Consider the following 22,046-nt stretch of genomic DNA (forward strand, 5'->3'; position numbering starts at 1 on the left):
ATGAAAGGCAGCCTGTGCCCCCAAAAGTTTACAGTCTAATCAAAAAAGACAGACAAGGTGGGAAAGGAAACAGAGGCACAAAGAGGTGAAGTGGCTTGTCTGACATCACACTGCAGGTCACTGGCAGAGCAGGGAGAGAGCCCAGGCCAAGTGCACTGTATACCATGTTGACTCCCATGTATTTAGCAGCCAAGGTGCCTCTCCAAATGGTCATGATTGTTTTTTATATAGGGATAAACTTTTTAAACTCAGCTTTTTAAATCAGTAATTATAGTGCAGCTTTGATGTTCTTTAACAACACCGAGAAACCACACACAATAACATCTGCTTTCATCCACATGGAGAACAATTCTCTAGGCTCGAGTAAACTTCCCCCAGAGGAACCCTCTGTGAGCTGCCCCCAAGCGAGGGGTAGGCACATTCCCTACTCACCATCTACAGGGCTGAGGTAATCATGGAGATGCGCCGTGCTAGCTGCTCCCCCACTCTGCATCAGGAGGTCCCCATAAGGATTCGGATGGCTGGCCATGAGCGTCATCTGGTGATAGTAGTCGGCAGGGTTGGCTCCTGGAGGGGGAGGCGGCAAACCAAAGAGGCCTCTCTCTTTTAGATGCTCATGAGCCACTGTAGAGGCAGAGAGTGAGGAGACAAACATGGGGAAAATGTTCTCACAGTAAGTAAAACTCCAGAGCTGACATTACAGTCTGCCTCAGAACCCCCAAGCCCTCTTGTTACGACTCAGTTTGGTGCTTTAGTGACGTGCGTTTGGGCGTGTTTCTGTGGACAAAAGGGGCCTCCGCATTCTTCCATTTCCGCAAATTTATAAACAATCTCTCATTCCCCCTTCTAATAATCCTTCCACATGAAAACAAAATTCACTGCAGGGAGGGGTCTGGAAGGCCTGACCAGCCCACAGCAAAAACGCTGTCAGCATCAACTTTGGTGCCTATTAGCAAAAAAAAAGACAAGTAGAGTCCAGTTAACAACCACAGCGCAAGGAAATTAAAGCCGAGATCTAATGCGGAGAGCTAGGTTTAGTGTCTGGCAGTGTAAAGCCATTTTGGCTGCCAAAGCCAATTACACTCACTTTCTTCCCGCTGTAATTTTTCAAACCTGCCTCCCCACCAGCTCTCCATTAACTTATTTACCATGGCCTAAAAAACCCCCAACACAATGCCTCTTTTAAAATGCCAAATAATGAAACTCACTTTGCAAGGCAGTGGAAAAAAAAAATACATGAGCAATAAAACCTCTCTGCTGTATGCTGAGAGCGGAGGTTTGGAATCTTAACACTTGCTCGGGTGAGCAAAATCTAATTAACAGGAACAGAAGAGCCACATTTTAAGGTATGCATGTGCCTGTATCTATCCAAGCTATTTACGTGGCCCTCAGTTACTGCAGCATTTAAACACTTCCCAGTCTTTTGACAGATATATCCTCACCACACTGCTGTGAGGTAGGAAAGTGCTATTCTTCTCATTTTACATACAGGGAACTCAAGCACTGAAAGACTAAGTGACTTCCCCAAGGTCACAGAAAGTCTGCATTGGGGCAGGAAACTGAACCCAGAAGTCCTGAGTCCCAGCCTTGCACCCTAAACACTGGCCCATCCTTCCTCTCTATGTAGATACGTACAAGGTCCAATTTTGACTTCACACTTTTTATATTGATTTCTTATGGAGATACTCCTGATGTACTCCTCTGCAACTCAAATGAGACACTGTACTGAATGATATATAGATATAGTGGCCAAATTCTCTACTGCCATACATTGCTGCAGCTCCAGCGTTACATATTGGGCTCCATATCTATCTATGCTTTCAAAAGGGTACACCTGTATTTCAGTGTTTTCTGAAATTCTTTACTGAAGCGCCTCCCCTTTTTCATTTCCTCCCCTCTCCTACCTCAAATATACAGCGTTTAACATTATCAGTCACTCCGTAAGCCTGTGTGATGCCTCAGCTCACTGAGATGGGGAAGGTAGGAACTGTACTGAATACAGCCTGCATCTAGACTCTATGCACCATGCACAGGTTTTCACATCCCCTTTACTTGGGCAAGGACTATTCTGCGGGGATTACTCATTGGGGGTCGGGGGGAGGCAGAAATAATGAGGAAGGAGGGGTCAGGTGGCCTCTCCCCACTACACTAGGGCACCCATCACATGAGAAAGGCTAGCATCATGCAGAAACACTGTAGTATATAGGAACTGGGTAGTAGCCCTTTAAGTAGTTTTTTAGTCCCCTAGTGAGCCCTCCCTGCTGTCTTCTATCGCAGACGCCGCAAGAACCCAACTGAGCAGCAGCGTATATCCGTAGTGAGGCCTTGTGTGTTTGTATATAGTTAGTAAATGTGGTTATTTGGAATCCAACTGTGTCCAAGATGTTTCCTCATATTCTTAGTGTTGTGTAAAAAGCAAAGACACAACAAACACTTTGCACAGCTGCGGCCCTGTCACAGGACTGCCGGGGTCCCTGTGGGGACCCACTGCCAGCGAAGCTCAAAAGAGCAGAGACTGGAGTAAAAGGGTACATAATTTTAAGCAAAATATTTATAAGAGAATCCAACAGTAACAGCTCTTCTCACGCTCTGGTTTGTCAATGCAATGATGCAAAACAAATGTGTAGTTACAGACGAGGGAAAAAACAACAGCTCCCCACTTCAGAGAGCAGCTGTAGATCCTTTGCAGCTGTAGATCCTTGGGGTATAGTGAATGTAGTGCTGGTGAAAAGTGCCAGAGCTCCAAATAGCTACAGCACAAGTAGCAGTAGAGCAAACTCCTCCAGCACCGTTGGCTACATGCTTCAACCTTGACCCCCAGAGACCACGTCTAGGCCTAAGAGTTGCCATGCGCATTCATTTTCTGCCCTCTCTGTGGAGACTGCCAACCTGGGTGCCAGCCCATGCCAACGGCTGGGAGAAGGCCTATTTCAACAACAGTCGATCTAAGAACTGCACAACTCATTTCATGTCAGCCACTTGATAACCTGTACTGCAGTTACAGTTTTAAACCCTCACACTCAGTGTCAGGACAGCAATGCGCTTACCATCAGCAGGGCTGAGGCCTCTGGCAGCAGAGATCATGGAGAGAGTGGGACTGCTGTGCACGGTGCGGAGGTAATGTTCCATATGGGGGTTCATGTACGGATGAGGGGGGTTGAAAGGCGATTCACCAGGTCCTGCTGGGTGAGGAGAAAGGCGAATAAGGGAGATGTCGGAGATAACGGGGCTGCCACTGAGGGTAGGAGGCCTGTGAAGGAAACAGAAAAACATACCGTGAATTGGTCTTCAATTTCATTAGCACCTCTTTGTGCATTTTTTCTTTAAGCCAGAGCACGTGGTTGGAGAACAGGACTCCTGGGTTCTATTCCCAGCTCTGACTCACTGTGTGAACCTAGGCAAGTCATTTCAATTTGTTTGCACCTTAGTTTGCCCTTCTATAAAATAGATATAAACTGTGCATATATGTACCACTGCCATCTGTTGGAGAGCATCAGAATTGCTCTATTCTATGTCTATGTCTGATGCTGCTAATAGTGGTTGAAGAATCTCCTCTGTCTCAACTGGTCTTGGAGCAAAAGGCTCAGAGATAAATTATTGTGAAATTCACTGTGTCCACGGTATGCAGCACAGTGACATATATGATGCCCTAGTTGGCCACCGGTTTGCTACAGTACTGACCTCGCATGGATACATGCACTGAGATCTTTGGAGAACAGGTGCTATGCAAGTGCAAGGTGGTAGAATTATTCTTTACAAGTTCCGCTATGAACTTTAGAGAGAAAAGATAAAGTGTCCGTCGCCACTTCCCTGCAGGAAGGGGGAGGGGAAAGGAACCTTTGTTCTCTTCTAAACCTGCTCAGAGTGAGACCATGGACTTGTCAAAACTAGAGAGAAAGAGACAAGAGACTTTGTCAGCTGGAGCTCAGGAGAGGTATATGCTTGCCAGCAAGTCAGGCAGAATTTCTGTGCTCAAAGCTTGGAACAAACTGCTAAAGCCAATAGAAGTAGTGAATCTAAGTTTCAGGCAGAGGAGCTAGACAAGAAAGGGATGTAAAAGCTACAGACACTCGCCACATTTATCGTCATGAAGGTGAGCCACAGGATGAGCTGTATTTCTTGGTCTGTTGTGAGCAGGCCTCAAATCCCTATTTGCTCTTTTACAGTTCTTTGAGCTGCCCATTTTACTAGGAGACTGCCTCAGATAGGAACCTGCACCTCCCAGGGGTTAGCAGCTGCTGCCTTTGCAATGTCTAGAAGTGAAGGAAGTTTGGGAGGGAGGATAGCCAAGTGATTAAAGCAAGGAAGGGAAAGCCAGCATTCCTGCATTCTATCCCACACCCTGCCACTGAATTGAGTGACCTGGGGCAAGTCCCTTAGCCGCCCTCTGACTAAATAACCTCACTTGCAGAAGTCAATCAAAACTTTTTCAAACCATACTGGAAGGTTTGTTTTAAGTTTTCGAGGGCAAATGTTAAGGTCAGATTTCATCATGTGTGTTCTGGTTCTAGCCTCCTTAGTGCTAAATCCCTCTGTCTCTGCTTAGGCAAAGTCTCCATTAAAGTGAGCATTTGACCTGAGGAAGGACTCACTAAATGCTGCAGGTTTAGGTATCTGGACATGTCTACACTAAGAAAAAAAAAAATCAGACCTGTATTTTAACCCTGGAGCAGCTCCACCAGCAGTAGCAAAGGTGAAAGATGTAGTGTAGTGAGGTCTCAGGTGTTTATTCCATCATATCTTCCAATCCTTATTAAATAACCCAGTAACAATAATGCATGCGCAATATACCATACAGCCTTCATCCTTCCTATCGCTTGGGGAGAAACACAGGATCTGTATTATGCGAGTCTTGACTCAGCCCTAATGTTCAGCCCCTTCATAAACCTGCAAAGGGAGTTCTGCCAAAAAAAGCCTATAGCACCAGGAGAGGGAACTGGTGGCATGTGTTATTTATGGTGCCACAGGTATGAGTAGCACTGGATGCAGAGAAAACAAATGTAGTCCCTGTCCTGAGTAGTTTACAGTCTTAGCTACATACAGGAAACAGAGCGAAGTAACACTAGACAAAGAGGAAAGAGAGGGGTCTATATCATGTTAGATCCCTTTTAAATTAGATTTAGATCTAATGAAGGTTGCTGTGGAAAGGGGGGGTGGTGGAGCATGTCCGATGATGGGTTTTGAGGATGATTCTGAAGCATGATTTTATGAGGTATGGGATCAGAGACTTGGCAGCATGAGGGAAGCTACTGGCGGGTAAAGGGTACAAAGGAGTAGTGGAGTAATGCAGAATTATCAGCATAAAGAATCTATGAGGGTGAATGACAGGAGATGAGAGAGTGGCTAGAACAAAGGCTGAACTCAGTGGCATTGGTTTAAGCACTGGCAGTGGTAGCACGTTTTATGCAGGAAGCTACATAAGAATATTTAAGTATTCCCACGATTGTGTGTGCGTGCGCATCGGTCTCTCTGCATGTGTGTAAGCTCTCTGAGTGGCTTAGAACATGCCAACTGAACCTCAAGATACAGATTTCACCCTATACTGTCAACAGTTCAGGTGCCTTTTTATTTATTTATAATGCTTGGATATCCACAAAGCCACACAGAATAGTAACACAAGCTTTACAGCCTTTTTCAGCAATTTATGAGGGTGTTTGTCATTGTTTTTCTGATAAATTAGTAAAACTTGCAAGTGTTTGAACACTTTTTGCTGATGTGCAATAAATTAAAATGTCTTTTAAAATAGATATATATATTGTTCTAAATACTCTCCTGTAGTGATAACATCTGCCTCTCAGCAGTGTAAAATACAAGGCAGCAAAAAACTGTCATTACAAGGGTATATCAGTATCCAAAACACACACACACACGCACGCACACACACGCACACACACACACGCACGCACACTCTCTCTCTCTTGGAATCACTCTTGATTCACAGCGCAATAATTGAAAGCAAAATCAAGCCCATTATATTTTATAGTACTGAAAGACAAACTTATGATCACATAGTGATTTCAACCTCATAACCTGTTACTAGGTCATTTTGTTACCAAAATTATGTAGGTGACTTAGTCACTTTCCAAAACTGCCTTGTTCCAAACTGCGTGGCCTGTGTACATAGCACTGTGTACTGTGGCTGGTTAACATCCTCTGTATTTCAGCCATGACATCATCTACAATAGCAGCGCGCCGGCAAGGCTCAGCCAAGCTTGAGCTAAGATTTGTGTAGCAGTGGAGGTTGCTGCTAATAAGTCAACTGTGTATGAAATCTACCAATTTATTTCGGGGGGGCGAAAGAGGGGTGGGGAAGAGAAGTGAATCAAAGTCTCTGTTCCAGATTTAGTTTCACATCATTTCTAACAATCTCCACCGCCTCATCTGGAAAAAATGAAACGGGTTTAAAAAAAAGTGATGTCATTAAGAAAACATCTGACTAATTTTTCTTCTGATGAAGACTTAATATAAGCAAGGGGGAATGTAAATTAAAAGCAGCCCCAATCTACCCCAACCCATGGAGCCTGGCTTAATATATAAGCCATGAAAAGAGTTTTCTTACATATACAATAAGTTCCCTCTTTCATCAATACTCCGCGCTTCTCCCAACGGGGTTGTGAACTTCTTTGATGCAGACTTGAAACTATGTATTACTGGGTTTATGAGCCTTCTGAGGGTACTGTGATCAAACTGTGAGGCCGACACTGAAAATGCATTTAATAATATGCAGGGCTCGCGATTCATTTTCTCCATGTGCAGAAGATTTTGAGTCCCTCAGAAGAGGAAAACTCCAGCCGGGCCAAAAAGGTAAAGTTGGAGAAAAATGACCAAGATGTCAATCAAAATGCATGCAAATGGAAATGCACCAGGCAATAGAGCACAAGGTTAGCCTGGTGGTTAAAGAAATGGACTCAGACTCAGAGGTCCCATTGAACTGGGTTCAATTTTCAGTTCTTCTACAGACTTCCTCTGTGACCTCGGGCACGTTACTTAGCTTCTCTGTGCCTCATGTGTAAGGCTATGGTCTACACTGCATGATTCTTTCAGCGGCATGTAGCGTGTGTCCTCGAATAGCCCCGCTAGCGTGGGTTTAATTAGCAGTGCAGACAGTGAGGCATTTAGGTGAGTAGAGTATAGACATGCTTAAAGGACGTGGGTATGTACTCAGCTCTCTTTGCTCAAGCCGTGCTGTTCCCTCTACACTTCTGTTTTTAGCTGTGTTGTGACCGATTGCCTCCTAGCTGCTGGAGCCTTTCCCCGCCACAAGAAAAGACCCCAGCAGTGGAGAAAGGCTCTGCAGTGGGAAAAGGCTCAGTCAACCCCTTGCTGCGAGAGGCTTTCCCCTCTACAGGTAAGGACTCCGGCAGAGGGGAGACAATAGGGAAAGGCTCTGCCAGCTCCCCACTGCTACAGCCCTTCCCTGCTGCAGGTAAAGACTCCATCAGCAGGGAAAGGCTCCGGCAGTCTTGTAGCTACACAATGTAGTGTGGACACAGCTTGCTTTTCACTGCAGCATTTAGCTACACATACCCTGCATGCCACCAGAAGCAGTGTATAGTGTAGACGTAGCCTAAAAGTAGAATAGTAATACTCCCGCTCTTTATCTGTCTCATCTATTGAGACTGTAAGTTCTTTGGGGCTGGGACTTTATCTTACTATGTATGTGTGTAGTGTGCCTAGCACAGTCAGGTTGCAATCTCTGTTAGGACCTCTAAGTATTACTGAAACACAAATAATTATAATAAGCAGCTCAGGAATACTGATCGCTTACCCTGACAAGTCTCAAAGTAGTATGGCTATCATCAGCTACCAACTAATATTAATCCTTAAGAGTACTAGGGATAAGGTCCTCCATTCCTCAGGTCACTGTCTTCTCCTCACAACTTGCTTTCCCATTTCACCAGTAGCCATTTGCTCCCCCTCTATTATCGTTAATTATCTGAATTCTAGTCAGCTCCTGAAGGCCTCAGTTTAGAAGAGTGCCACACTGTGCTAGGTGCTGTACAAAGACATAATAAAGAGATAGTCCCAGCCTCAGAGAGCTTACATCTAAATAGACAAGATTGACAAAGGGTGCGGGGAAAAGTATTATTAGCTCCCTTTTACATCTGGTGAACTTAGGCATGGGGAGATTAAATAACTTGCCCACGGTCAGAGAGGGAGTCTGGGGCAGAGGTCTGAACAGGATCCAGGTCACCTGGTTCCCAGCACGGTTCCTTAACTACAAGACCAAACCTGGTCACCTTCGGAGCTTTTCCCCTGCTGCAGTATCCCCATCCCTGAAAGTGCTTCCACCTGTTACTAGACCTTTCCACATCTGCAGCCTGGCTGCCTCCCCATCTGTGTTCTAAAGGTTGAAGGGACACTGGCGATTGTGACCATCTATGCCAAAATTTGACCTACATATTTGACCGACAAGGTCAGGCCATGTCCTGTCTCCAGGGACTATATCCAGCTTTGGCATGGGCATGGATTGAAACAAACAGCTCTCCGCTTTCCACCTCTAAACAATATGATCCCAACTGTTTGGCTCTCCTCCTCATACCTCATTCCACGTTCAGGAAAGCTCTGGACCATCTCTAACAAAAATACATGCAGCATCCACCCCACACATCACATCCACAAATGCAACCCCCCAGGCTGGATCACCTAACAGGGAGAAAAGGGCTGGTTGTCGGCAGAAGCTGTGGGTTCTTCAAACATTTCCTTAATGCTCTTTCCCACAGACTTATGACATTAGAACACATTTGTAAAATTATTTACTGTTCTCGCTGTTGGACCCTAGGACGGCATGAAGAAAACACCTGACCATGCATACTGAGGGAGAATCCAGGATCCACTGAAGTCATCTGCAAAACTGCCACTCACCGCAACAGGGCCAAGATTTCACCCTATGTATATTTCCGTCACAGCTGGGGCTGCACTTTGCAAATAGGCTTTGGAAATGGGAGTGTTTCCCTGAGGCTCCTTTCAAAATCCCAACGTATATCATTAGCAGTCAGTTGTTATGTAGTGATTTACATCGTCCAAGAGGCACATAAGCGTTCATCAATTTGCCCTCCCAATGCCCCTGGGAAGCAGAGGTTATTTGTTATCCCCTCCCCCGTCTTTTTAAAATTTTAAACAGACATGGGAACTGAGGCGGGGAAAGTCAGTTGATTTGTCTAACGCCAGACACTGAGCTGGTGGCAGAGCTGAGCTCTCAGGCCACTGACTCCCACTTCTCTTCAGATCAGTTATCAACAAATTATTGTTGACAGCTAGGAGGGAACTGCCTTGAAAAATGCACAGGGCAGTGTTGGGGTTACTAGATATTTCCCCCTTGCTCCAACAATCTGCAGTCTATGGAAGGGAACCGTTAGGCATCTGCACACATGGGTATGAAGCAGCAAACATTTCTTGCATTCATGGGCAGTGATTTTAGAGTCCCTGAGGAATATCCATGACCAGGATTGGGGAAAAAGGGGGGAGATCTCTTTAAACATTGATGGCATCAGGAAAAGTGCCTCTCAGAACATTATTTGCAGCCTTAGATTATTTCCACAGCTGTCAATAGTTCTCTCCACCGGTGCATTGTTCTCACCTACTTGTCAGCGCTGAAAGCCACCCTGCTGTTTCAGGGTCTGATGTACATTCCTCCACAGATGCAGGGAGGCGAGGCAGCTCAGCAGTTGGCGTGTGACAGGACTGTAGGAATAGCACCAGCAGCAAGAAGATCTATTAACAGTTGACACTTGACACATAGAATCAGTGGGAAACTAGGAATTTTTGGTGGTTTCCTAGGGGTCTAGTAACTCCCCAATTGTACTTGCATCAAAGGAAAAGAAAGCTGCTTAATCTTCTTACCACCTGTGCCACCCTAGTGCAGCAAAACAAAATCAGGGTAAATAAGTCTGTTGAAATCAGTGTCAATTCATCTGAAATATGCAGACAACCCAAAAGCAGAGGAATGCATTAAACACATAGTCAGTAAGAGCCATATTTGGACAGTGGCCTCGTGCTAAATGGCAATACTGGGTCTCTTCTTTGGCACTATGGTCAGCTGATAGGCCTCTCAGCAGGACACAAAGCTTTTATCAAGTCTCGGTCAGGCACTTCAACCAAAATGGAGGGGTGGGGGGTGGAATCCACCTATCCCTAAGAACCGCTTACAGTCTCTACGCAAAAGAATAAAAGGACACAAATCTGACATCAGGAATCATAACATTCAAAAAACCAGTAGGAAAACACTTCAATCTCTCTGGTCACTCAATAACAGACCTAAAGTGGCAATTCTTCAATAAAAAAAAAAAACTTCAAAAACAGACTCCAGCATGAAGCTGCAGAACTGGAATTAATTTGCAAACTGGATACCATCAGATTAGGCCTGAATAAAGACTGGGAGTGGTTGAGTCATTACAAAACCTAAACCTAATTTCCCTAATACTAATTTCACCCTACTGTTACTCACACCTTCTTCTCAACTGTCTGTAATGGGCCACTCTTATTACCTCTTCGAAAGTTATTTTTCCTCCCTTGGTATCCTGCTGTTAATTGATTTATCTCGTTAGACTGACCTCACACTTGGTAAGGCAACCCCATCCTTTCATGTATTTATACCTGCTCCTGTATTTTCCACTCAATGCATCTGATGAAGTGGGTTCTAGCCAACGAAAGCTTATGTCCAAATAAATTTGTTAGTCTCTAAGGTGCCACAAGGACTCCTCATTGTTTTTGTTCATTGTGTAGCAGTGTCAGATAGAAAGGGCCTAAGAGGTTTGGAAAAATCTGCTCCCCCTGAATAGTAACATAATACTTTGCTATAGCACCTTTCATCTGAAGGTCTCCAACTGCTTAGTACTGCAGGAGAAGTCATGGGCCTGATCCTCATCTGGCATCTTCAAAATGGACTCTCTCCTTTTACTTAAGTGGAACTACACTGATTTACACCCTTGGGGGCCAGAGGATCTGGCCCCCAAGGGTATGTCTTCACTGCAGCTGGTAGAGGTAGACAGCCCAGGTAGACAGACTCATGCTAGCTCCGACTAAGCTAGCGTGCTAAAAATAGCAATGTGGATGTTGCAGCTCAGGCTCTGAAACCCACCCTGGGTTTGAGCTCAGGTGGCTAGCCCCAGTCTCCACTGGAGGAGCAACCTTTACACTGCTATTTTTAGCATGTTAGCTCCAGCGAAGTTAGCATGAATCTATCTACCCAGTCTGGGAGACTTGCTCCGAGCTGCAGTGTAGTCATACCCCTGGATGCACAAACCCTTTTGTGAGGCATGTGAGGCGTACAACTCCCATTTTACAGCTAGGTAAATGGAGAATGTGGTAAATTTGCCAAAAGTAACACAGCAAATAAAAGGCAGACCCAATAATAGAACCCAGGTGTCCTGTCTCCCCAGTCCCATTCTCTAGCCAGTAGACAACACTCTCTCCAAAAGGGAATGGAGGATTTTCAGTGGCTTAGTAGTTTATAGTCCTAGCCCATATGCGCCAAACATCTCAATTCAGCATGGTCAGGCCTGTCACAGATTGAAATGTCAGTAGAGGTGGTTTTGGAACAAATGGATAAATTTAACAGTAATAAGTCACCAGGACCAGAAGGTTTTCACTCAAGAGTTATGAAGGAACTCAAATATGAAACTGAAGAACTGTAACTATAGTATGTAAGCTATCCCTTAAACCAGCCTCTGAACCACATGACTGGTGAAGAGTTAATGTAATGCTGATTTTTAGAAAAGGATCCAAAGGCCATCATGGCAATTACAGATGGGTAAACCTAACTTCAGTACCAGGCAGACTGATTGAAACTATAGTAAAAATCAGAATGATCAGACTCGGAGATGAACACAATGTGTTGGGGATGAGTCAACATGACTTTTGTAAAGGGAAATCATGCCTCACAAATCTATTAGAATTTTCTGAGGGTGGCAACAAGTATCTCTACTGGGACCTGTGCTGTTTGACATATTCATAAATGATCTGGAAAAGGGGCAAACAGTGAGATGGCAAAGTTTGCAGATGATACAAAATTATTTAAGATAGTTAAGTTCAAAGCAGACTGCAAAGAGTTACAAAGGGGTCTCACAAAACAGGGTGACTGGGCAACAAAAAGGCAGAAGAAATTCAATGTTGATAAATGCAAAGTAATGCACATTGGAACTATTACATACAAAATGATGGGTTCTAAATGAGCTGTCATCTCTCAAGAAAGAGATCTTGGAGACATTGTGGATAGGTCTCTGAAACCATCTGCTCAATGTTCAATGGCAGTCAAAAAAGTTAACTGAATGATAGGAACTATTAGAAAAGAGATACATAATAAGACAAAAATATAATGCCAATTATAAAGCCATGATCCATCCATACCTTGAACACTGCATGCAGTTCTGGTTGCCCCATCTCATTTGGAAAATGTAAAGAGCAGGGCAACTGAAAATATTAGGGGTATGGAACAGCTTCCATATAAGGAGAGACTAAAAGGACTGGGACTGTTCATCTTAGTAAAGAGATGACTAAGGGAAGATATGATAGAGGTCTATAAAATCGGGAATGTTGTAGAGAGAGTGAATAAGGAAACCCCTTCACATAACACAAGAACCAGGGATCACCCAATGAAATTAATGGGCAGCAGGTTTCAAAACAAACATAAGGAAGTACTTCTTCACACAACAAATGGAAGAACAGGAGTACTTGTGGCACCTTAGAGACTAACAAATTTATTAGAGCATAAGCTTTCGTGGACTACAGCCCACTTCTTCGGATGCATCTGTGGAACTTGTTGCCAGGGGATGTTGTGAAGGCCAAAAGTATACCGGTTCAAAAAAGAATTAGGTAAGTTCATGGAGGATAGGCCCATCAATGGCAATTAGCCAAGACGGTAAGGGACACTATCCTTTCCTCTGGGTATCCCTAAACCTCTAACTGCTGGGACTGAATGAAAGGGGATGGATCACTCGATAATGGCCTGGTTCTCTTCATTCCCTCTGAAGCATCTGGCACTAGCCTGTCGAAAGACAGGATCATGGGCTAAATGGACCATTGGTCTGACCCAGTATGGCCAGTCTTATGTCATCAAAATATTTTAAAGCTTTCCTTCAAAAAGCTCCCCCAGTCCGGTGTATTTCAATGAAGTGGACACACATCCCTATTTATGTCTCTTAGAGGTTGGCAAGTAGATGTTCTTCTCACCACTACTCACAACGGTGTATGTGAGCTGCTATGCCCCTAGGCATTACTGCTAGACACAATGCTGTTAAAGGTGTTCTTTATGTCCCTGGTGCTGGAACAGCAGCCCCACTGATCAGCACCATAGTAGCATTACTTCTTGGAAGTGAATCCCCATTGGGATGAGGGTATGTGAGGCCACCAGAATTTGGAGGAGGTACTAGTGGTTCCTAGGCATTTTAATTTGTAAATAAGTGCAGCAAAAAAATAGTGCCACTTTCATTTTAAATTTTTTTTAATAAATTGGCAGAGCAGATGCTTGGGCAGCAGCCCAACTTCCACTGGAGTTGTTTATGCCATGAACTAGGAGTAGAGCCATTTCCCAATGCCCACCCTGTCCGTCTTGCATGAAATCAGCTCGGGTGTTCCTGGAAGCTGAACCTCTAACAAATCCAACACCAACATAGTCTCTCTGCAAGTGCCTTTCTGCCACCACTGCCCTTCATCGGCCCACACAGTCAGAGACAGTAGTGATGAGTTAAGGCTGGATTGAGAGCTGATCTAAAACATTTGCTGTGCTCCAACAGGGGTCTAAGAGTATGGAAATGGGGGAGGCATACGACTCTAAAGAAAACTTGGGACCTTCTTTCCCATTCCTGGCTTTAAAATCTAGGAATCCCTTATAATTTCTCTCTCATTGTGAGCGTGTAATAACAACTCCCCCGCAAGATTAGATGTGGTGGAGAACTTTGGTTTCTCTCCTCACAAACACTATCCCCCTGCCTGGCCCACCATCCCAGATTCATGCTAATAAGAGGTAATCTGGAGTAACATTGAATTAATAATGTGATAGTTAAAGAACTTGCATTTTTGTGAAATAATCTGAGCAGGTTAAATAAATGCCACTGACAGAAGGACAAATAACCAATGCTAAAGTCCCATGACTAGTTTAAATTAATTCTTAAGTGCCAAATGCATTCATTCTGTGGAAGACAAAGTGGTGAATACTTCCCAGTTGCTTAATGGAATAAGGACACTTGCAAATAATTGTTTTGTTGGGTTATAAAACTTCACATTTTCTACTGAGAAACGGATATAGACAAGCTGCTAAGAAACAGAAACCGTACATGGTAAGTATTGCATTTTTGTTAAAAGTTAAAAAAACAACAACTTGTTTCCTAAAATAAACAGTCACCTTTGGCCTGATTTTCAGAAGTGCGGACACCCACAAATCCACACAAAATCAATAGATAATGACAGTGCTCCATACCATATCTCTTAACTTGCAAATGCCCACATATGAGAGACAGTCTTTGACAGAGACCCTAAATGAGGAATGCCAACAAATTATTCTGCAGGAAACAAACTGCTGAGAGACTCATTCCTTCAGCGAAACTAACTCTTGATAGGACCTGCATTTCATAATTGTTTATTTCTGAGGTGAAACCATTTTCAACAGCCAGAGTGAGCGGACACCACATTTATGAGGTAACTTTGGGACAGCAATGAGTGACATCCCTCAAAATAAGGTACGTTTGAGAGGTCAAATCAGGGACATATATAATTCACATCAAATTCATGTGTGATTTGAACATTTATGGAGATTTTTTTTCATTTTTAAACTTAAAAACCAGCTGATGTGCAACTCAATATCTGTGGGGAATGAGTGAGGGATATTAGCTGTCTTGTGGCCTTGACCAACTCCCATTGATTTTAATGGGAGTTGGATGAGTCTGTCAATTGGGTGACTGGTAATCCTTCAAATTTCACATGTAACTAGCTGGAAATTATCCTGTAGAATGACCTGATGCTTGAATATATGGCTCCCAGCTTTACAACACCTAGCAAAATTGTAGGCTAGCAACTCAGAGACTATCGGTGAGGCCCAATAGATAAGGCACTGGACTAGAGCTCAGAAGACATGGGTTCTAATTCCCAACTCTACCACTGACCCGCTATGTGACTCTGGGCAAGTCATTTTAATCTCTCTATGTCTCTATTTTCCCATCTGTAAAATGGGGATAAAGATACCTCTTTTGTAAAGTGTTTTGAGATCTACAGATGAAGACCGTTATATAAGGAGCAAGGTATTAATATTGAATTGGCAACTAATTTTACCACTTTCAAAAGACAGTTACAGAGATTATCAACAGAACTGGGTGAAAATGGTGAAAGCTTTGCTGCAAAATTTCACACACAGATTTTCACCATTTGGGTTTTTCTTCACTCCCCTCAAATTTTGTGTTTGTGCATTGAGAACATGCACACACAGAGAGAGAATTTTTAACAGTGAGGGTGATTTCCCATTGGAACAGCTTACCATGGGAAATGGTAAATTCACCACTTGTCTTAAATCAAAATTGGATCTCTTCCTAAAAGATATGATCTATTACAACCACAAGTCTTAAGTAGTCTTAAGTAGTAGGGGAAAATAATTCCTACCACTGTAGAAATTACTGGTTGGAATTTTATAGTCTGAGTTACAGATGTCAGACTAGATGATCAGAGTGGTTTTTTTTGGGAGGGGGGACCTTAACATTTATAGATCTCAGAATCTAAAAATTCTTAGACAAGATTTGTGGTTAAGGCATTAGATGAGGACTCTGGAGATCTGGGTTCAGTTCTCAGATACGCCTTGGGCAAGTCACTCAGGGACAGATTTTTCAAGGTATTTAGGTGCCTAAAGTTGCAGATAGGTGCCTAGCTCCCATCAATTTCAGTGGGAGTCAGACTCTCAGGCACTTTTAAAAAATCACACTAGGTGCCTATCTGCATCTTTAGGTACCTAAATATCTTTAAAAATCTGTCCCTTAAAATGTAATCATGCACTGCTGAAGTCAATGGACGTTTAGCTAGTGATGTCAATGGGAGCAGAAGCAGGTCCTTAGTGTCTCTGTGCTTCAGTTTCCCATTTCTAAAATGGACATAGTAATACTTCCTTTCTCCCATGTTTGTCTTGCCAGTTTAGACCCCGATCCTGCACAGTGATATGCATGTGCTTAAATTTCCACACTGTGAGTAATCCCACTGAAGTCAATGTCATCATTCATAATATGTAAAGTTAAGGACCTGTGTAATTCTGTGCAGGATTGGGGCCTTTGGACTGTAAACTCTTTGGAGCACAATCACTTATTTTCTGTTGTGCAGTAACTTGCACTCAGTGGAGATGATACAAATAGAAACAATTAATAAAATTTCACATTTTATTGATCGCCAAACAAAGAAAAATTTAGGCTCTTAACAAGCAAGGTCGCTCTCCGTTACGCAACACACAAATAAGCAAGACATCAAAGACAAGAATTAGAGTTGATATGGGACCTTTAAACCCAAATCAAATTAGCATGTTAAAGAGAGATCTTTGATTCAAGCTTAATAATGGTGATTTTTTTTGTTTTGTTTTATACTTAATCAGCCTCACAGCCCACTGTGCAGTCAGATGCTATGAAAACATATCAAAGGGCGTAAACATTCTGTTTCAGCTCCATAGATCCCTTTTACCTAATTATCTTACTTAGATGATCTTTTAATTTATATTCTGCACGTCCCACCTTTTCACACAAGTTTTCCCTCGGTAACAAGGGCTGAAGAACGACCAGCATCAGGTCTCATAAACAGAGAAGATTGAAAAACATCAAAAACATGAGTGAATCAAGGAATGGTAGAGAGATTTTTAACATCATGGTATCAAAGTTGGTTTCTTGGGAGACTAATGATGAAAGGGTTCCTGGAAGAAGCAAGTTCTAAAAAGGGGCTTGAAGGAACGTGGCTGAGATAGAAAGACAGAAAAGGCATGAAAGAAGATAAAGATAAAAGTGGGAAAAGAACCAATGAGAGCAATTCAGCAAGAGGCTTAAGAGGGAGAGTGGGGGAAACAGGAGAAAGGAGAGTATCGTTATGCAGATGCTTAAGAGTGACCAGGAGAAGTCTGAACTTCAGTCCAACAGAGACAAGCAGTAAACCAAGGGGTTCAAAGAGAGTGACATGGTCACAGCACTGGAGGATGATGGTGGTTTTCCCAGTAGCATTTTGGATGGCTTGCAGGGGAATATCAGGAGAACCAAGGAAACAAAGCAGGTGATGAGGCAGGAGATGACTGAGGTATGGACAAGATTTTGATGGTACAGACTGAAAAGATGAATTTTGGAGATGTTGCAGAGGAAGACATGACAGGATTTTGAGACAGCTCCGAAGTTGGTGGGGGGGCAGGTAAAGTTAGAAAGAAATGTCAAGTATGACATACTGTGTCTGATCAGTTGAAGGCAGATTTCCCTTAGATAGACTAGCACATTTAGGGGGATACTTTTACTAATGACTGTAAGAGAGAACATGGCGTTTGGGAAAACAGATTGGTCATGGGGAAAAATTCAATTCTTGATCAGTAACGTTTCAGCACAGTGTCTTCTTGACATATTATTTTTGGGTGTCTTTTTCTTCTTGGATCTTGAAGAGGCTTGGATATTAATATGAAGGGATGTGACTTAACATTTAACCAGCTAGTACTCATATGGCACCCATTGCCATAGGACCTGAGCATCTAAGAACCAAAAAGAGGTTTCATTAACCTGTTTCTGGAAATTGTGAGTCATTGTGTGGGGGGAGCTGGAAGAGACAAGAAGACTGAAGAAAATTCTTATTCATTCATTAAATATTAAATTCAGCTTGGCACAGCACCAATTTATATCCCAGAAACCAGAAAAGAACCATTCCTCTTCATCATGACTGTAATACAATCAGCTGACAGCAGCATTACTCCAGGCAATGTTAACTGAAAGAGTCTACATCTGACATCTGTAATTTCATGTTAACAAAATAGTTAAGCTGCTGCATCCCTGGTATCTTGTGCATCCAAGAAGTCAGGGCTTTGACTTTTCTTTATAAGCAATGTGTTAGGGAAAGGGCAAGGAGAGGTTACTCACCTGTAACTGGAATTCTTCCAGATGCGTGTCCCTGTCAGTGCTCCACTTCAGGTGTGCATGCACCTCTGCACCTTTGATCAGAGATTTGTGGTAGCAGTGACTGGTCAGCCTATGTATGTGCCCTTCACACCCTCATGCCCCTCACTAAGAATATAGAGGGCTGTGTGGGTGAACCGCCCTCAGTTCCTTCTTTGCCACAAAGCCCCACAAGTGATTTTCAGAAGCAGAGAGGAAGGAGAGTGGGGAGCGAAGCACCCATAGTAACAAACATCAAAGAACTCGTTACCACATGGGATGAGTAACCTCTCCTTCTTTGTGTAGTGTCCCTATGGGTGGTCCACTTTGGGTCACTCCTGAGCAGTATGTACCTACGAAGGAGGGAGCTTCGGGGCAGAGTTCAGCCTGGAAGAGAAAACTGCATTATACTGTAGTGTCTGGTCTGGCAGCGTGAATGAAAGCATAATGGTTGGAGAAAGTATGCACAGATGTCCAGATTTTGGTTCTGCTGATTTCAGCAACAGGTATGTCTTGATAAAGGCTACAGACAGACTGCAATCTTGTAGAATGAGCTGTCACTCTAAGGGGAGTGAGACCATCAGCTAACTCATACACCCAGAGATCCACCTTGAGAGTCTCTGCGTGAAGATTGTGGATTCCTGCAATCGCTCTGCAATCAACATAAAAAGCCTACGAGATTTTCTAAAGGGTCTGGTTCTACCCTGGTAAAAGGCCAAAGCTCCCCTGACACGTAGGACATGAAAAGCAGTCTCCTGTCTAGTTTAATGTGGCTCTGGGGAAAACACTGGGAGGTGAATAGTCTGACTAATATGAAATTCAGAAGAGACTGCAGGTAAAATTTTTGGATGGGGTCAAGGTGACACCTTTTCTCTAGAAAACACTGTGAATGGAGGATCTGCCATTAGAGGCCCCAGCTTTCTGACCTTTTGGGAAGAGGTGACAACCACTAAGAAGGGTGTCTTCATAGATAAACGTAACAATGAGAAAGTAGCTAGTGACTCAAAGGTGTGTTTCAAAGGCTCAAATCCTAGATTGGAGTAGGATACCTGATTGGCAGGAAGCAGTTCACTAGACCTCTTAGCAATCTCACTGTGGTAGGATGGATGAAGACTGAAAAATCCTCTACTGGAGATTGTAATCGCTGCTAAGTGAACCTTAATGGAATTCCCAGAAAGTCCTGATCTTTTCAATTCTAACAGGTAAGCCAAGATCGTGGACAGAGAAGAACAAGCAGGTGAAAGCTGATGACAATTACACCAAAAATTGTTTCCACTTCTGAAGGTAAGTATGTCTTATAGAGTCCTTTCTACTATTTAATAATACTTGTTGCACTTCTGATGAACAGGAAGTCTCTAACCCTGAGAACCATTGAGGAGCCATGCTTGGAGCAACAGAACTTCCTGTTTGGGATGAAGTGTCTGACCTCCATCCTGAGACAACAGAGGGGAGCTGATCGGAAGCTGCCATGGTGGGTGAGAAGCAAGTCGGATGAAGTAAAGATGCCAAATCTGTCTTGGCAGAGTTGGAGCAATCAAAATGACTCTTGTCTTGGTTTTCCTTGATCTTGCTGAGAACCTTTAGAAGCAATGGGATTCATGGATACACATACAGGAGGCCTCCTGTCCAGGAAATGAGAAAGGCATTTGCTAGAGATTGGGGATCTAGACCTCCCTTGGCACGCAAATTTGCTGCACTTTATATTGGCTGGCATGGCAAAAGGATCAACTCCTGGGAATCCCCACAGTAAGAATACTCTGTTGAGGACCTCGGGATCCATCTCCCATTTGTAATTTAAGGAGAAGTGTCTGCTGAGGTCATCTGCCATGGTGTTTTTAATACTGGGGAGGTAAGAAACTGAGATGACTATCTAGTTGGCTACGCACCAGTTCCAGAATTTCGTTTTGTTGCAGAGAGAGAGAGAAAATGTGCACCTCCTTGACAATTGATACAATACACGCTAGCCAAACTGTCCTTATCTTGATGTGGCTCTGATTAGAGGAAGAAAGTAAAGGCAAGTATTTCTGACCGCTCTCAGCTCTAGAAGATTGATGTGGAGGAACTGTTTTTGCAATGATCATTTGCCCTGAATTGTATGAGGTCCCAGCTGTGCCTCCCATCTCAAAAGTGACGTGTGTGATCCACAGTAGGTGGATTCTGGATAAATGAGACTCCTGCACAGGTATCGGCAGGTTCCTTCTGCCAGTGGAGTGACTGCAGAACCCACTGGGGAACAGACACAAGCTAGACCATGTGAAGCCATCCCTGGAGACACTGAAGATGTAACCTGATGTGCTGAATTACCAAAATGCAAGCTGCCATGTGCCCCAGCAGTTGAAGACTATTTTCTTACTTGTATGAGGGGATTGCACTGGATTTTTGAGATTTCCATCTAGTGTCCCATCTCCAGCCCTTGGGGATTTTTGCTACTTGCAGTTGTCGATGGGTCACATGCCATTGTAGGCAGTCCCATCATACCCATCCCCTCCATAAACCCATCAAGCTCAGTCTTGAAGCCAGTTAAATTTTTGCCCCCATTGATCCCCTTGGAAGGCTGTTTCAGAACTTCTCTCCTCTGATGGTTAGAAACCTTCACCTAATTTCAAGTCTAAACTTGTTGACGACTAGTTTATATCCATTTGTTCCTGTGTCCACATATTGGCCCTTAACTTAAATAACTCCTCCCCTCCCTGGTATTTTTGCCTCTGATGTATTTACAGAGAGCAATAAGGTCTTCTCCCAGACTCCTTTTGGTTAGGCTAAACAAGCCAAGCTCTGAGTCTCCACTCACAAAGTAGGTTTTCCATTCTTCAGATCATTCTAGTAGCCCTTCTCTGCAACTGTTCCAGTTGGAATTCATCTTTCTTAAACATGGGAGACCAGAATTGCACACAGTATTCCAGATGCGGTCTGTAATGGGATCCTCAGGGTGCAGCCTGGGACTGTGGGACCGCTGTGCCCCCTTAACTCTCCAACCTGGGCTGTCTCTCACAATACCTTCCTAATGACAAGCAGCAAAGCCATCCAGGCTTTGTCACCACAGTGCCTTGTATAATGGTACTAACAGTTCCCTATCTCTACTGGAAATACCTCACCTCATGCATCCTAGGACTGCATTAGCCCTTTTTCATGGCTGCAGCACATTGACAGCTTATAGTCATCCTGTGATCAACAAATACACCCAGGTCTCTCTCTTCCTCTGTGGCTTCCAATTAATAAGTGGCCAGCTTATAGCAAATATTCTTGTTGTTAGTCCCTAAATGCATGACCTTGCATTTTCATCTTTCAATTCTCATATTAATTCTCATCTTCTCCAATTTAATAAATAATAATAATAATAATTTCCCATGTGCCACTGTATTAAATACCTCCCTGAAATGCAGGTACATTAGATCTACAAGGAGGTCTTTAGAGTATCTAAACTGCTGCAGTACTGGTGGTATATAGGTGGGAGTTTGCTGATTTTCTGTGGCAGTCAGCTTTTGTATTGATGGTAGAGAACTCAAACACCTGGTATGGGAAAGACCATAAGAACATACGGCCATATTGGGTCAGACCAAAGGTCCATCAAGCCCAGTATCCTGTCCTCTGACAGTGGCCAATAGCAGGTGCCCCAAAGGGAATGAACAGATTATCATCAAGTGATTCATGCCTTGTCACCCAATCCCAGCTTCTGGCAAACAGAGGCTAGGGACACCATTCCTGCCTATCCTGGCTAATAGCCATTGATGGACCTATCCTCCATGAATCTATCTAGCTCCCTTTTGAACCCTGTTATAGTCTTGGCCTTCACAACACCCTCTGGCAAGGAGTTCCAGAGGTTGACAGTGCGTTGTGTGAAAAAACACTTTCTTGTGTTTGTTTTAAACCTGCTGCCTATTAATTTCATTTGGTGGCCCCTTATTCTTGTATTATGAGAAGGAGTAAATAACACTTCCTTATTTACTTTCTCTATACCATTCATGATTT

General features: G+C 43.5%; 1 protein-coding gene across 2 annotated transcripts in view; it reads right to left on the minus strand.

Moving 5' to 3' along the window:
- GLI2 (GLI family zinc finger 2) overlaps positions 1-22,046 on the minus strand; it is a 247,879-nt gene that overhangs the window by 51,666 nt on the left and 174,167 nt on the right. For both annotated transcript variants that reach the window (XM_054044740.1, XM_054044741.1), the window contains exons 4-5: positions 3,048-3,250; positions 433-624 (exon numbers count right to left, since the gene is read on the minus strand). In XM_054044740.1, the coding sequence (XP_053900715.1) occupies positions 433-624; positions 3,048-3,250 (395 nt within the window). The remainder of the gene's footprint in view (positions 1-432; positions 625-3,047; positions 3,251-22,046) is intronic.

The sequence above is a fragment of the Malaclemys terrapin genome, chromosome 11, assembly GCF_027887155.1.
Source record: "Malaclemys terrapin pileata isolate rMalTer1 chromosome 11, rMalTer1.hap1, whole genome shotgun sequence".
Lineage (NCBI taxonomy): Eukaryota > Metazoa > Chordata > Testudines > Emydidae > Malaclemys > Malaclemys terrapin.